This window comes from Stigmatopora nigra, chromosome 6 (genome assembly GCF_051989575.1).
Source record: "Stigmatopora nigra isolate UIUO_SnigA chromosome 6, RoL_Snig_1.1, whole genome shotgun sequence".
Lineage (NCBI taxonomy): Eukaryota > Metazoa > Chordata > Actinopteri > Syngnathiformes > Syngnathidae > Stigmatopora > Stigmatopora nigra.
This window is the reverse complement of record NC_135513.1, coordinates 7,549,126-7,562,154: the sequence shown is the minus strand read 5'-3', so window position 1 is coordinate 7,562,154 and position 13,029 is coordinate 7,549,126. Positions and strand designations below refer to the sequence as shown.

At 41.1% G+C, this 13,029-nt stretch overlaps 1 protein-coding gene across 3 annotated transcripts in view; it reads left to right on the top strand.

The window, feature by feature from the left end:
- The window catches only part of myh10 (myosin, heavy chain 10, non-muscle), a 32,507-nt gene that overhangs the window by 16,668 nt on the left and 2,810 nt on the right, over positions 1 to 13,029 (top strand). For 2 of the 3 annotated variants that reach the window (XM_077718122.1, XM_077718120.1), the window contains 27 exons: positions 143 to 257; positions 426 to 488; positions 2,255 to 2,448; positions 2,587 to 2,708; positions 2,778 to 2,847; positions 2,922 to 3,082; positions 3,684 to 3,792; positions 3,866 to 3,997; positions 4,085 to 4,291; positions 4,367 to 4,504; positions 4,643 to 4,766; positions 5,023 to 5,194; positions 5,723 to 5,935; positions 6,012 to 6,156; positions 6,281 to 6,487; positions 6,555 to 6,659; positions 7,286 to 7,438; positions 7,498 to 7,746; positions 7,847 to 8,059; positions 8,253 to 8,465; positions 8,530 to 8,691; positions 8,770 to 8,898; positions 10,331 to 10,419; positions 10,503 to 10,626; positions 11,118 to 11,207; positions 11,292 to 11,410; positions 11,511 to 11,619. In XM_077718122.1, the coding sequence (XP_077574248.1) occupies positions 143 to 257; positions 426 to 488; positions 2,255 to 2,448; positions 2,587 to 2,708; positions 2,778 to 2,847; positions 2,922 to 3,082; positions 3,684 to 3,792; positions 3,866 to 3,997; positions 4,085 to 4,291; positions 4,367 to 4,504; positions 4,643 to 4,766; positions 5,023 to 5,194; positions 5,723 to 5,935; positions 6,012 to 6,156; positions 6,281 to 6,487; positions 6,555 to 6,659; positions 7,286 to 7,438; positions 7,498 to 7,746; positions 7,847 to 8,059; positions 8,253 to 8,465; positions 8,530 to 8,691; positions 8,770 to 8,898; positions 10,331 to 10,419; positions 10,503 to 10,626; positions 11,118 to 11,207; positions 11,292 to 11,410; positions 11,511 to 11,619 (3,927 nt within the window). The remainder of the gene's footprint in view (positions 1 to 142; positions 258 to 425; positions 489 to 2,254; positions 2,449 to 2,586; positions 2,709 to 2,777; positions 2,848 to 2,921; positions 3,083 to 3,683; positions 3,793 to 3,865; positions 3,998 to 4,084; positions 4,292 to 4,366; positions 4,505 to 4,642; positions 4,767 to 5,022; positions 5,195 to 5,722; positions 5,936 to 6,011; positions 6,157 to 6,280; positions 6,488 to 6,554; positions 6,660 to 7,285; positions 7,439 to 7,497; positions 7,747 to 7,846; positions 8,060 to 8,252; positions 8,466 to 8,529; positions 8,692 to 8,769; positions 8,899 to 10,330; positions 10,420 to 10,502; positions 10,627 to 11,117; positions 11,208 to 11,291; positions 11,411 to 11,510; positions 11,620 to 13,029) is intronic. The other variant, XM_077718121.1, reaches the window with a different exon arrangement.

The window sequence follows — 13,029 nt, the reverse complement described above, 5'->3', positions numbered from 1 at the left end:
AGCACCACATTGCCAAATGTTCAAAAGTAGCTATGCGCAAATGATCCGATGTGAACTGAAGAGTTCACTATGTTCCATGCACAATAAATGTAATCAATTCTGCATCACAGAGGTTTCAAAATATCGCGGCCTATTTCCTCAGGTGGACTACAAGGCAGACGAGTGGTTGTTGAAGAACATGGACCCCCTCAATGACAACGTGGCTACACTCCTGCATCAGTCCACTGATAAATTTGTCGCGGAGCTGTGGAAAGATGGTGAGTCACTCCAAAGAAATGAACACAATTAAAAAAAACATTTAAAACATTACAATATATTTGAACAATTCACTACTTAAGGGCTTCAGTCACCCAAGCTACAATCAGTCTCACTCACAACGACTTCTTTAACATCCCTCCTTCCTTTTCTCTCTGTCTGTGTTATAGCGATTCAGACCATTCAAAGGGACTCATTCTATGACAATGTCACTAGTCTGGATGAGCCAGCAGGTGAATAGTAGTGTCATGGCAGACCTGGGCCAAAATAATAGTTGCAATATGAATACAATATGTACAGCAACAACAGGTTGATGTAACAGCCTGCTAGTACATTTTAGCCCAGATCTGATGGATCTATGTGTCATGCTTCAGACATTGTTGCCATTTGCTTAAAGACTGCATGGCTCCTTGTCTTGGCCATCAGCGGTAGCAATAAATAAGCCTTGAGCTAGAGTAGAGTATACAGTAGCTGCCTATAGTTTAATTTGTATACATTGTTTGCTCATATGGGTCTTTTGTTATATTCCTAAACGGAGGCATAGCGCAGTTGTTTGGATTTTTACTATCTTATAAAGTGGTACTTACCCTGTTGTATTTTAAAAAGCAAGGTAAATCAAGGACTCCAGAGGTATCATTGAATGACATACTTTTCTTGACTTTTCTCCATTGCGGCCAATTGAAGCCAGATGCCGTTTTGTGGTATTTTTATTGGCCCTGAGCTGAGCATTGGAAGGTTCACACAGCCGGCACATATTGCATTGCTTTAGTCTGAAACTCATTAAATTCTTTTGACTATAATTCATCTAAAGTTAGGTCACAAGTAAGTTGATGTGTCACTTTGGGTGGTGGGCTTTATTACAATGTGCCTGCTCTGGATAGTTTTTGAAGATGGACTAAACTGGTTGATATTCTTTGTCATGTGATTGAGACTAAACACAATTTTTTCTATGTAATTTAGACCTTAGTTTTTGCTTGCTTATGTTTAAAGGGATGCTTCTGGGGCAGGACTTTAATAGCTCACATTAACAAGTATTGTATACCTTTAAGCCAACTCCTTATCGCCCCAAAAAGGAACATTTCAATCATTAAGTATTAACTGAATGTGGACACTTTACGTACACGTCACAATGCTTGGTGTTGCATGTCGGACTTTTCCAAAGGCAACACGAATGCCATGTTGAGGCAACGTCATTTACAAGTTGTTGGATATGCCATTGAGTTTTTTGTTCTTTTTGTCATCAGCACAGCATTATGAGTGAATGTTTTATGATTTTCATTTTATGGAAAATCAATGTCATCTCTGTTGAATTATGGCTGAAAACAGTGCACAGAAGTATGCATACATTATTCCCCACACCACTAACCAACAATTTTGTTTGTACAGACCTAGAAATTGTTCAAAATTCTGCATGAGCCTGGCTTTTCCCCCTCTTGTCCTGCTTCTGTTCACGTTCCAAAGATGCAAATTTAAATTCATTGAGATGATGTGCAGTTGTTGTGCTGCAAGCGTCGCTTCTTCCTCAATCCAAAATCACATTTATTAGGGCCTGGTCAACATTACGCATCAGTGACAGTAAACGGCTTTTCTTAATACTTTACATATAATACTTATACATTAAAGTAGAAAAAAAGGTGACCAACCTTTTGCCAGCACTTACCAAGTACGCCATCAGCTTTGTTAACTTGCCTATTCTTTTTATAGGATTATTTCCATAATACACCAAATAACTTAAGTTATAAGCAAGCATTTATTGATGTCGGACTCTTCACTCAACTATAACAGGCTTGCCAAATTTGTTAACCATTGAAATGAACTGCAACCTATACTTAGGATGATAGTATGTGTGATAGCTGCTATCTTCCGGTCATGCATAGTGTTCCTGCCATCCATCTTCATTGAGCCTTGTAACTACATAACCACATCAGTCAAAGTTTCTCCCTTTCCTCCCAAGTCTCATACTTCTAACAAGTTTTTTTTTGTCATCTCTGCCCATCAGTGGATCGTATAGTGGGCCTGGACCAGGTGGCAGGCATGAACGAGACTGCGTTTGGTGCCACCTATAAAACAAAGAAGGGCATGTTTAGGACCGTGGGTCAACTTTACAAGGAGTCGCTTACCAAACTCATGGCCACACTAAGGAACACCAACCCCAACTTTGTCCGCTGTATCATTCCCAACCACGAAAAAAGGGTAAATTGTACACTTTAAAGATACAGTCATTGAAAATGATGTTGCTTGTGATTTTTGTTGTTGTTTTTTTTGTGGTACCACTGCCTTCCAAAGAGTTGAGACCTGTGGTCACAACTTTGAATATTTGTCTTTTTCCAGGCAGGGAAACTGGAGCCTCACCTGGTGCTGGATCAGCTGAGATGTAACGGAGTTTTAGAGGGGATACGTATCTGTAGACAGGGCTTCCCTAATCGTATTGTCTTCCAGGAGTTCAGACAAAGGTGACGTTCAATGTTGTCTTTTTGTATTGTTGCATTACATTTTAGCTGAATTTTCCTTTCTGCTTCTAGATATGAAATCCTCACTCCCAATGCTATCCCCAAGGGCTTCATGGATGGGAAACAAGCTTGTGAGAGAATGGTAACTAATTTGCTGATTGTAATTACTGTTGTGATGACCATTTGACGGTAACATTTTTCGTGTTCTTTTCCTAGATTCAAGCGCTAGATCTGGATCCCAATCTATTTCGCATTGGCCAAAGTAAGATCTTCTTCAGAACTGGCATCCTGGCTCACTTGGAGGAAGAGCGAGATCTGAAAATCACTGACATCATCATTTACTTCCAGTCTGTGTGTCGTGGATACTTGGCACGCAAGTAAGTTAGATAGAAGTTTTCTTGCCAGATGTGTATATTGTAGGCAGTTTTAGATTAACTCATTAGCTCCTTTGACTGCATTAGATTTCCAATCCCTATTGCTTGGGAGAGGCTGGCTGCGAATAATTAAAGCTAGTCTTACCAGTTTAACTGAATTGAACATAAGGGATGCGTGTGTCAAGGTCAATGAGTTAAAAACTATGAATAAAGAAAAAAAAACTTCAGAATGTTACTGGAGGCCAAAAGCAGTGTATACCTGTTTATAAGGACTTTAATTGGATTAATTTAGCTGTTATTGTATTTATATATACATATATAAGCAATATATAAAACATGATAAATTCCAATAATGATTCATGAAGAAACAAAAATAGATGAAATCATTTTATCGTAGACCTGAGTGCCTTTTATGAGGTTGAGTCCTTTTTTTTCTTTTTAGGTCAAAAGTAGTCACTTGCCCCATAAAAGATTGAAAATCAATGCAAAAATTGTTAATGTCACGTGCTGATTTTATATCCATGAATGAAAGATAGAGGTCTGCACTTTCTAAGTGTTCTCTATGGGATTTTTAAAGAGATGTCCTCGTATTTTTCTCTTCCAGGGCATTTGCAAAGAAACAACAACAGCTAAGTGCCTTGAAGGTTCTTCAGAGGAACTGTGCTGCTTATCTGAAGCTGCGGCACTGGCAGTGGTGGAGACTCTTTACCAAGGTGAGCAAACCCTCACATGCATCTTCTGGAAGTGAACCTTCATCTTACATCAATTTATTTGTTTTCCCGTCAGGTGAAGCCCCTCCTGCAGGTTACTAGACAGGAGGAGGAGATGCAAGCCAAAGATGAGGAGCTGCTCAAGGTGAAGGAGAGACAGCTGATGGTGGAGAATGACCTCGTGGAGATGGAGAGGAAACACCAACAGGTTGACATTATTTTGTACTAAAGCTCAAATGTTGTCACTCGAATTTTCCTAAATAGTGGTCAATTCCACACATTTCAATTTGTGCAGATTTTGGAAGAGAAGACAATTCTTGCAGAGCAGCTTCAGGCAGAAACAGAGCTTTTTGCTGAGGCTGAAGAAATGAGAGCTCGTCTGGCTTCCAGGAAGCAAGAACTTGAGGAGGTTCTCCACGACCTGGAGTCCCGGGTGGAGGAAGAGGAGGAGAGGAATCAAAGTCTGCAGAATGAAAAGAAGAAGATGCAGTCACATATTCAGGTTTGTTTGTTATAGGAGAAATCTGCCTTTGAATGCGTGTAGCCTAATTGTTGCTGATCTTTGTCTTGTGTCAAGGACTTGGAGGAGCAGCTTGACGAAGAAGAAGCCGCACGGCAGAAGCTCCAGCTCGATAAAGTGACCGCTGAGTCAAAGATCAAGAAATTAGAAGAAGATATTGTGCTGCTTGAGGACCAAAACACTAAGTTCCACAAGGTAAAGAGAACTATTTCAACCTGAATTTATAATGGTTGAATAATGGAGGAGACTTTTTGTTATGAAAGACATCAAAACAGCAAACAAGCTTCAGCGGACAGTTGAAAATATTTTTTTGTATGTGTGTGTTCATCACAGGAAAAGAAGCTTCTGGAAGATCGAATCAATGAAGCCACCACCATGCTTACAGAGGAGGAAGAAAAAGCAAAGAACCTGGGAAAGCTCAAAAATAAGCAGGAGATGATGATGGTGGATCTGGAGGGTAAGAGAAGTCACTTCCAGTTCTCTCAATAATAGTATTGTTTGGCACTTAGCAATAATAATAATGATGAATTATTTTTATAAGCCATATTTTATTCATTACCGTTTTTATTGAAGCCAAGTAGAACAGGGAGCTACTTTTACAAAACAGAAAGGGCATAGAGCTACCACTCATTTCTGAACCAAAGTTGACGTCGCTCGCCGGCAACTTGTTTTTGGCTAATGAAATATGATCATTGTGGTTTGGGTTCCTCTAGAGCGTCTGAAGAAGGAAGAGAAAACTCGTCAGGAACTTGAAAAGGTCAAGCGCAAGTTGGATGCTGAAGGGACAGATCTGCAGGACCAGATTGCTGAGCTCCAGACGCAAATTGAAGAATTGAAGATGCAATTGGCAAAGAAGGAAGAGGAGCTGCAGGCTTCTTTGGCTAGGTACACATGGGGTTAAGCTTCATGTTAAGTAGTCTAGGTTTTGTTTCAATTAGTCATTGGATGACTTATTTTTCGTCCAAATTTATTCATCCAATAAAATAAACAGCACGTCAGACATTTGGCACTTTTTTCCCCATTTGGTGACTTCCGCTTGCCATGTACTTGCAAGCAGTTCCTTTTCCCAGTCTTGAATACCGCATTTCCACAATGCAGCTTCCTGAATGCCACAATGAGACGTGACAGGCAAAGATATTGGTGAAATCAATGTTGACAGGGTCAATTGTGTCTTTTGCCCTTTATCAGCCAGGGGACACTGAACACCTACACAAACATAAACCCTAACCCTTCCAATTCTCTTTCTCAACATATGATATTGTTGAGACCCGTCACTATATCCAACATAGCGTATCTAATGTTTAAAACTTAATACATTATTGATGAAAATGAACATTTCAAAGCGATTATGTCATTCTTTCTATCAATTAAAATACACATCCTTTCTTGTGCCCCATGCACATCTTCTATTAGGAGTGACAAAGAGACTGCTCAGAAGAATAATGCTCTCAAGCAGATTCGAGAGCTACAAGCCCAACTGGCCGAGCTCCAGGAAGATCTGGATTCTGAGAAGATGTGTCGAAGTAAAGCTGAAAAACTCAAGAGGGACCTCAGTGAGGAGCTGGAGGCTCTGAAGACTGAGCTGGAGGATACGCTAGACACGACTGCCGCTCAGCAGGAACTCAGGTGCTTAATTGATGCTGCTCAAACAAATTAGGAAGAGAGAAACCAATCTTTGTTCTTTGCTTCCTTTTCACTAAAGGACCAAGCGAGAGCAAGAAGTCGCTGAGTTGAAAAAAGCAATTGATGATGAGAGCAAAAACCATGAGGCCCAAATACAGGAAATGAGGCAGCGGCACGGCGTCGCGCTGGAGGAACTGTCTGAGCAACTGGATCAGGCAAAGAGAGTGAGTTTTCTTAGAAGGGGGCCATAACAACAGTGGTTAAGTTGGGATTGGCAGTCAACAAATGAGAGACAGCAATTGTGATCTGATGTCAAAATATCACTCAAAAACCTGTTTTTTTATGCAGTTCAAGTCCAATTTGGAGAAGAACAAACAGTGTCTGGAAAACGACAACAAAGAGTTGGTCTGTGAGGTGAAGATCCTGCAGCAGACCAAGACAGAGTCTGAACACAAAAGAAAGAAGCTGGAGTCCTTGATGCAGGAGTTCACAGCTAGAACCACTGAGATGGAGCGAGCCAAGGGAGAGATGTCCGACCGTTCCCACAAACTCCAGGTAGACTTTCACATCAAACTATCGCTAGATACATTTTGGCCAACTCTCATTTCATGGGCTCCCCTAGATGGAGCTTGACAATGTGTCAGCCTTGCTGGAGGACGCAGAGAAGAAGGGGATCAAACTGGCCAAGGATGCTGATAACCTAGGAAGCCAGCTGCAGGATGCACAAGTATGAAATTCGACGATGTCTAATGACACTCTTTTTTTAAAAAAAAAAAACGTTACATTTCACACGTCTGAAAAATGCATCAACCTTTGATAAATTGGAGAGTCAGCATTTGTTTTTTTTCTATCAAATTATCTCACAATTACTCGTGGCATGTTTTAATCGCGTTAAACTTCACAAATATTTTCAATTATACAACTTGCTACTACTGTTTGAATTATAAGCTAATATACACAAGACTTAAACTAACACTTTGTGAAAGCTTGAAGATAGAATTCAGCAAATATATCATCAGAAATTAGCATTTTCATGTAACTGGGATCCAAAAGGAAATGAGGTAACAATCAGTAAAGAATATTAAAATATGATCACAACATTTCAATTGTCATGTCTGAATTTAACCATCTGGTTAATCTGAGGTTTAAAAATGGGTCTCCTTTTTACACTTCTTTAACCTCCTGTTGGAAGCAAAAAAATAAAAAAAAGAAAGAAAAGAAAAGCCAGAAACAAGCACTTAGGGCAATTACTGGTGTGAACATGTGCACAATGTTGCACAAACACATTTGCAAGGTACAATATGATGTTAGGTGCATTATCATTGAGCAAGTGTGCTTGGCTATGTCCTACAGGAGTCACTGCAGGAGGAGACTCGCCAAAAGCTCAACCTGGGTAGTAGAGTGCGTCAGTTGGAGGAGGAGAAGAACACCTTGCTGGAGCAGCAGGAGGAAGAGGAGGAGGCACGGCGCAATTTGGAGAAACAGCTGCAGACGGCCCAGGCTCAGGTATGAGGTGCAAATCTCTTCAACCAAGATAGCATTCAGAAATATGTTACATGTTGTAGCTGATGGAGACCAAGAAAAAGCTGGAGGAGGATGTGGGAGCCATGGAGGGCCTGGAAGAGCTGAAAAGAAAACTCCAGAAAGATGTGGAGCTGAGCAATCAGCGTCTTGAGGAGAAGGCCATGGCCATGGATAAGATGGAGAAAACAAAAAACCGATTGCAGCAGGAGCTGGACGACCTAATGGTTGACTTGGACCATCAGAGGCAAATTGTGTCTAACCTGGAGAAGAAGCAGAAGAAGTTTGACCAGGTTGTCACAATGACCAAACATGATCCATTTTGAATAAAAAAAAATCCTGCTCTGTCGATTCTTCTGAATGTGACCGCCATGTCTGCATTGTACGCCACAGATGTTAGCTGAGGAGAAGACTGTGTCGGCCCGGTACGCCGAAGAGCGTGACCGTGCGGAAGCTGAGGCCAGGGAGAAGGAAACCAAGGCCTTGTCCATGGCCAGGGCTCTGGAGGAGGCTCTGGAAGCCAAAGAAGAGCTGGAGAGGTTCAACAAACAGCTCCGTGCAGAAATGGAGGACCTGATGAGCTCCAAAGATGATGTGGGGAAAAACGTAAGTTGCCGGTGTCATCCTTTAGACCAAATTTTCAGACCACAATTGAAGGAGAGGTCTTAATTTTAATAGCATCAGCCTGAATTTGTATTAAAAAGTCATAAAACCGTCTTTCTTACCTACTGGTTTAAAGTAAAAAGCCCGAAGTGGACCTTGATTGGAGCTTGATAAGTCTGCCTGTTGCTCTTTACAGGTCCACGAGCTGGAGAAATCCAAGCGTACACTGGAGCAACAAGTGGAGGAGATGCGAACGCAGCTGGAAGAGCTGGAGGATGAGCTCCAGGCCACCGAGGACGCTAAATTACGTCTGGAGGTCAACATGCAGGCCATGAAAGCTCAGTTTGATAGAGACTTGCAGGCGAGGGACGAGCAAGGCGACGAGAAGAAGAGGGCCCTGGTCAAACAGGTTTGTCTTTGGAACCTTTGTCTTAAAGCCAATATGTGAGTTGAATGTGATGTGCTGTGAAAAGGTGCGTGAAATGGAGGCAGAGTTGGAGGACGAGAGGAAACAGAGGACCCTTGCAGTCGCAGCCAAGAAGAAGCTGGAGATGGATCTCAATGAGCTGGAAGGACAGATAGAAGCAGCCAACAAAGGCAGAGACGAGGCAATGAAACAACTGAAAAAACTCCAGGTATTGTCTCCACTGCTTTTTTTTTAAACAGCTGTATCTGAACCGCAGTCTGCATCTACTTTTTTTTTTTTTTTTTAGACACAGATGAAGGACTACCAGCGGGAGCTAGAAGAGGCACGGGCCTCCAGGGATGAGATCTTCACGCTGTCCAAAGAAAATGAGAAGAAACTGAAGAGTCTCGAAGCTGAAATATTGCAACTACAAGAGGTCAGTAATCAAACATTATGTTGTACTCTGAAACCATTGTATGTATACTAAGAATCTTAGTCTGTTGTTTTTGTTAACTACAAAACAAAAGAAAGATTTATCGTTTTCCGTTTATCAATTTATAATTCGCCAATAAAAAATGGAACCATTTTTATCATTGTTACATCATAAATACACATACATGCATATACACATACATGCATATACACATACATGCATATACACATACATGCATATACACATACATGCATATACACATACATGCATATACACATACATGCATATACACATACATGCATATACACATACATGCATATACACATACATGCATATACACATACATGCATATACACATACATGCATATTCACATACATGCATATACACATACACATACATGCATATACACATACATGCATATTCACATACATGCATATACACATACACAAACATGCATATACACATACATGCATATACACATACATGCATATACACATACATGCATATAAACATACACATACATGCATATACACATACATGCATATACACAAACATGCATATACACATACATGCATATACACATACATGCATATTCACATACATGCATATAAACATACACATACATGCATATACACATACATGCATATACAAATACACATACATGCATATACACATACAGGTATATACACATACACATACATGCATATACAAATACACATACATGCATATACACATACACATACATGCATATACACATATGCATATACACATACATGCATATACACATACATGCATATACATATACATGCATATACACATACATGCATATTCACATACATGCATATTCACATACATGCATATACACATACATGCATATACACATACATGCATATACACTTATATGCATATACACCTACATGCATATACACATACATGCATATACACATACATGCATATACACATACATGCATATACACATACATGCATATACACATACACATACATGCATATACACATACATGCATTTACAAATACACATACATGCATATACACATACACACATGCATACACATGCACGCATTCATACATGCATTCATACATGGATACAGATTCATACATACACTCATACTAATGCATTCATACATGCATTCATACATGCATTCATACATGCACTTATACATGCATTCATACATGCACTTATACATGCATTCATACATGCACTTATACACACGTGCACTTATACATGCATTCATACATGCACTTATACACACGTGCACTTATACATGCATTCATACATGCACTTATACACACGTGGACTCACACACATACAAAATGTGTGTTTATTATTTTGTATGTATATTAATTGGTCAGAAAACAACACAATGAATCCCTTTATTTACACAATTGCATTGAAACATGAAATGTTTTTCATAGGACCACGCGGCGTCTGAACGAGCCCGTCGGCACGCTGAACAGGAGCGAGATGAGCTGGCTGACGAAATCTCCAACAGTACTTCCGCAAAGTCGGTGTCAAGCATGTATATCACGTCAGTTGCTGATGTTGTAGTTTCCATACATCTTACCTTTTTCCGCCTGCCCTCTCAAGGTCCATGTTACTTGAAGAAAAGAGGCGGCTGGAGGCTCAAATTGCCCAGCTGGAAGAGGAGCTGGAGGAGGAGCAGGGAAACAGCGAGTTGCTTAACGAGCGCTTCAGAAAGAGCACAATTCAGGTAAAACGGGTGATGTATAATGTCGTTTATTCTTAGTCACTACGTAAAGGACAGTCACTGCCATGTTCATCTCTTCATTCAAACCCTCAAACTTTGTGTTCTACACACTCCTAACTACTTCTTTTACACTTCTTTAACACATTACAGTTAGCAAGTGACTAGTTATGGTCCTCTAGGAGAGAAAAAAAACGGAATCTGACGAAATCCTTATATCTTTTTAATGTAGATTTATAGTAATGTTTACATTTGTTAAAAAATAATAAAACGTAACAAAATAACACTTACATACATACTTACAAAATAACACATACATACTTACAAAAGAACACATACATACTTAAAAAATAACACATACATACATTCATACAGAGAAAAATAACACATACATACATTCATACAGAGAAAAATAACACATATATACATAAAAAAATTGACCACGTATAGTGAGTTTTTTTTTCCTTTAATATAAGACTTATATTATATATCTCTAGCTGGAGACTGCAAATACGGAGTTGGCCGCAGAGCGCGCCGCGTCCCAAAAGAGCGAGAACACTCGGCAACAGATGGAGCGCCAGAACAAGGTTCTACCTACGTCTCAAAATGATTCTGTAGCCATTTTCTCACTTCCATCTACTAACTGGATAAGTCTCGTGGGTCCCACACAGGAGTTGAAGGCCAAGCTGGCAGAGCTGGAAGGCTCGGTCAAATCCAAGTTTAAGGCTTCTATCGCGGCGTTGGAAGCCAAAACTCTGCAGCTGGAGGAGCAGCTCGAACAGGAAGCAAAGTAGGTGCTAACGTGACTTCTCTGCGGATTGGATGTCCATCGTCGCTAACGCCGTCCATTTTTTCCCTCCCCTTCCTCATCAATCGGTGGTTATCTTCAGAGAGAGGGCAGCAGCCAATAAGTTAGTCCGGCGCACGGAGAAGAAGCTGAAGGAGGTGATGATGCAGGTGGAGGACGAGCGCCGTCATGCCGACCAGTACAAAGAACAGGTGAGCCCGCAGATTTGAAAACATCTTCCCCCTCTTTCAACGTAACGACGTGCAGGTCAAGGGGAGAGGGGGAGAGACCTCTTGTCTGGGTGGCCTGGGTTCTAATCCCGGTTGGGACACATTTTCACTTGGTTGTTTCTGTGTACTTCTTGTCAAGAGACTCAAATGATCACTACAGAAAGTGTATACACTCGGTGGCACAGGGGTTTGTTCACTGGACTCCTGCCTGGAAGACCTGGGTTAAAGTCCCGTTTGGTACACTTTTTCACTTAGTTGTTTCTGTGGACTTCTTCTCAAGACACTCAAATGATGACAAAGGAAAGTGTAGTCACTTGGTGGGGTAGTGGTTAACTCACCTGTCTCTCGTCTGGGAGACCTGGGTTCAATTCCCGCTTGTGGCACTTTTTCCACTTAGTTGTTTCTGTGGACTTCTTCTCAAGAAACTCAAATGATTACATAGGAAACTGTGGTCACTTGGTGGCGTAGCGGTTAACTCACCTGTCTGCTGTCTGGGAGCCCTGGGTTCGATTCCCGGTTGTGACACTTTTTCACTTAGTTGTTTCTGTGGACTTCTTCTCAAGAAACTCAAATGATTACAAAGAAAGGTGTAGTCACTTGGTTGGTGCAGAGGTTAGATCACTTAACTTCCATCTGGGAGACCTGGGTTCGATTCCCGGTCGTGACACTTTTTCACTTAGTTGTTTCTGTGGACTTCTTGGAAACACACTCAAATGATTACAAAGAAAAGTGTAGTCACTTGGTTGGTGCAGAGGTTAGATCACTTGACTTCCATCTGGGAGACCTGGGTTCGATTCCCGTTCGAGACACTTTTTCACTTAATTGTCTCTTTGGACTTCTTCTCAAGAAACTCAAATGATTACAAGAAAAAGTGTAGTCACCTGGTTGGCGCAGAGGTTAGATCACAGGACTCCCGCCTGGGAGACCTGGGTTCGATTCCCGGTCGAGACACTTTTTCACTTAGTTGTTTCTGTGGACTTCTTGGAAAGACACTGAAATGATTACAAAGAAAAGTGTAGTCACTTGGTTGGCGCAGAGGTTAGATCACAGGACTCCCGTCTGGGAGACCTGGGTTCGATTCCCGCTGCCGTCGTTTGGCTGAAAATACTTGGGAAGAAGAATTGGTCAATGGAATAAGAAGAAGGGGGAAAAAAAAAGAAAAAACTTTTTAATTTATATTAAACACTTAGTCATACTTTTCAGCAAAAGGTTATATTCCGAACTGCCTTCGGCAGTTCGGAAGACAGTTGAAGGACCTGTCTGTGCGAAAGGCGTTCTCGGGTCGGCCTTCGGCCGACCCTCGACCGCTTGCTTGGTCAGTGAACCGCCGACACCGGGAAGCGAACTCACGTTCTCTCTGTGCAAAGGCGAGTGTGCAACCCACTACACCAA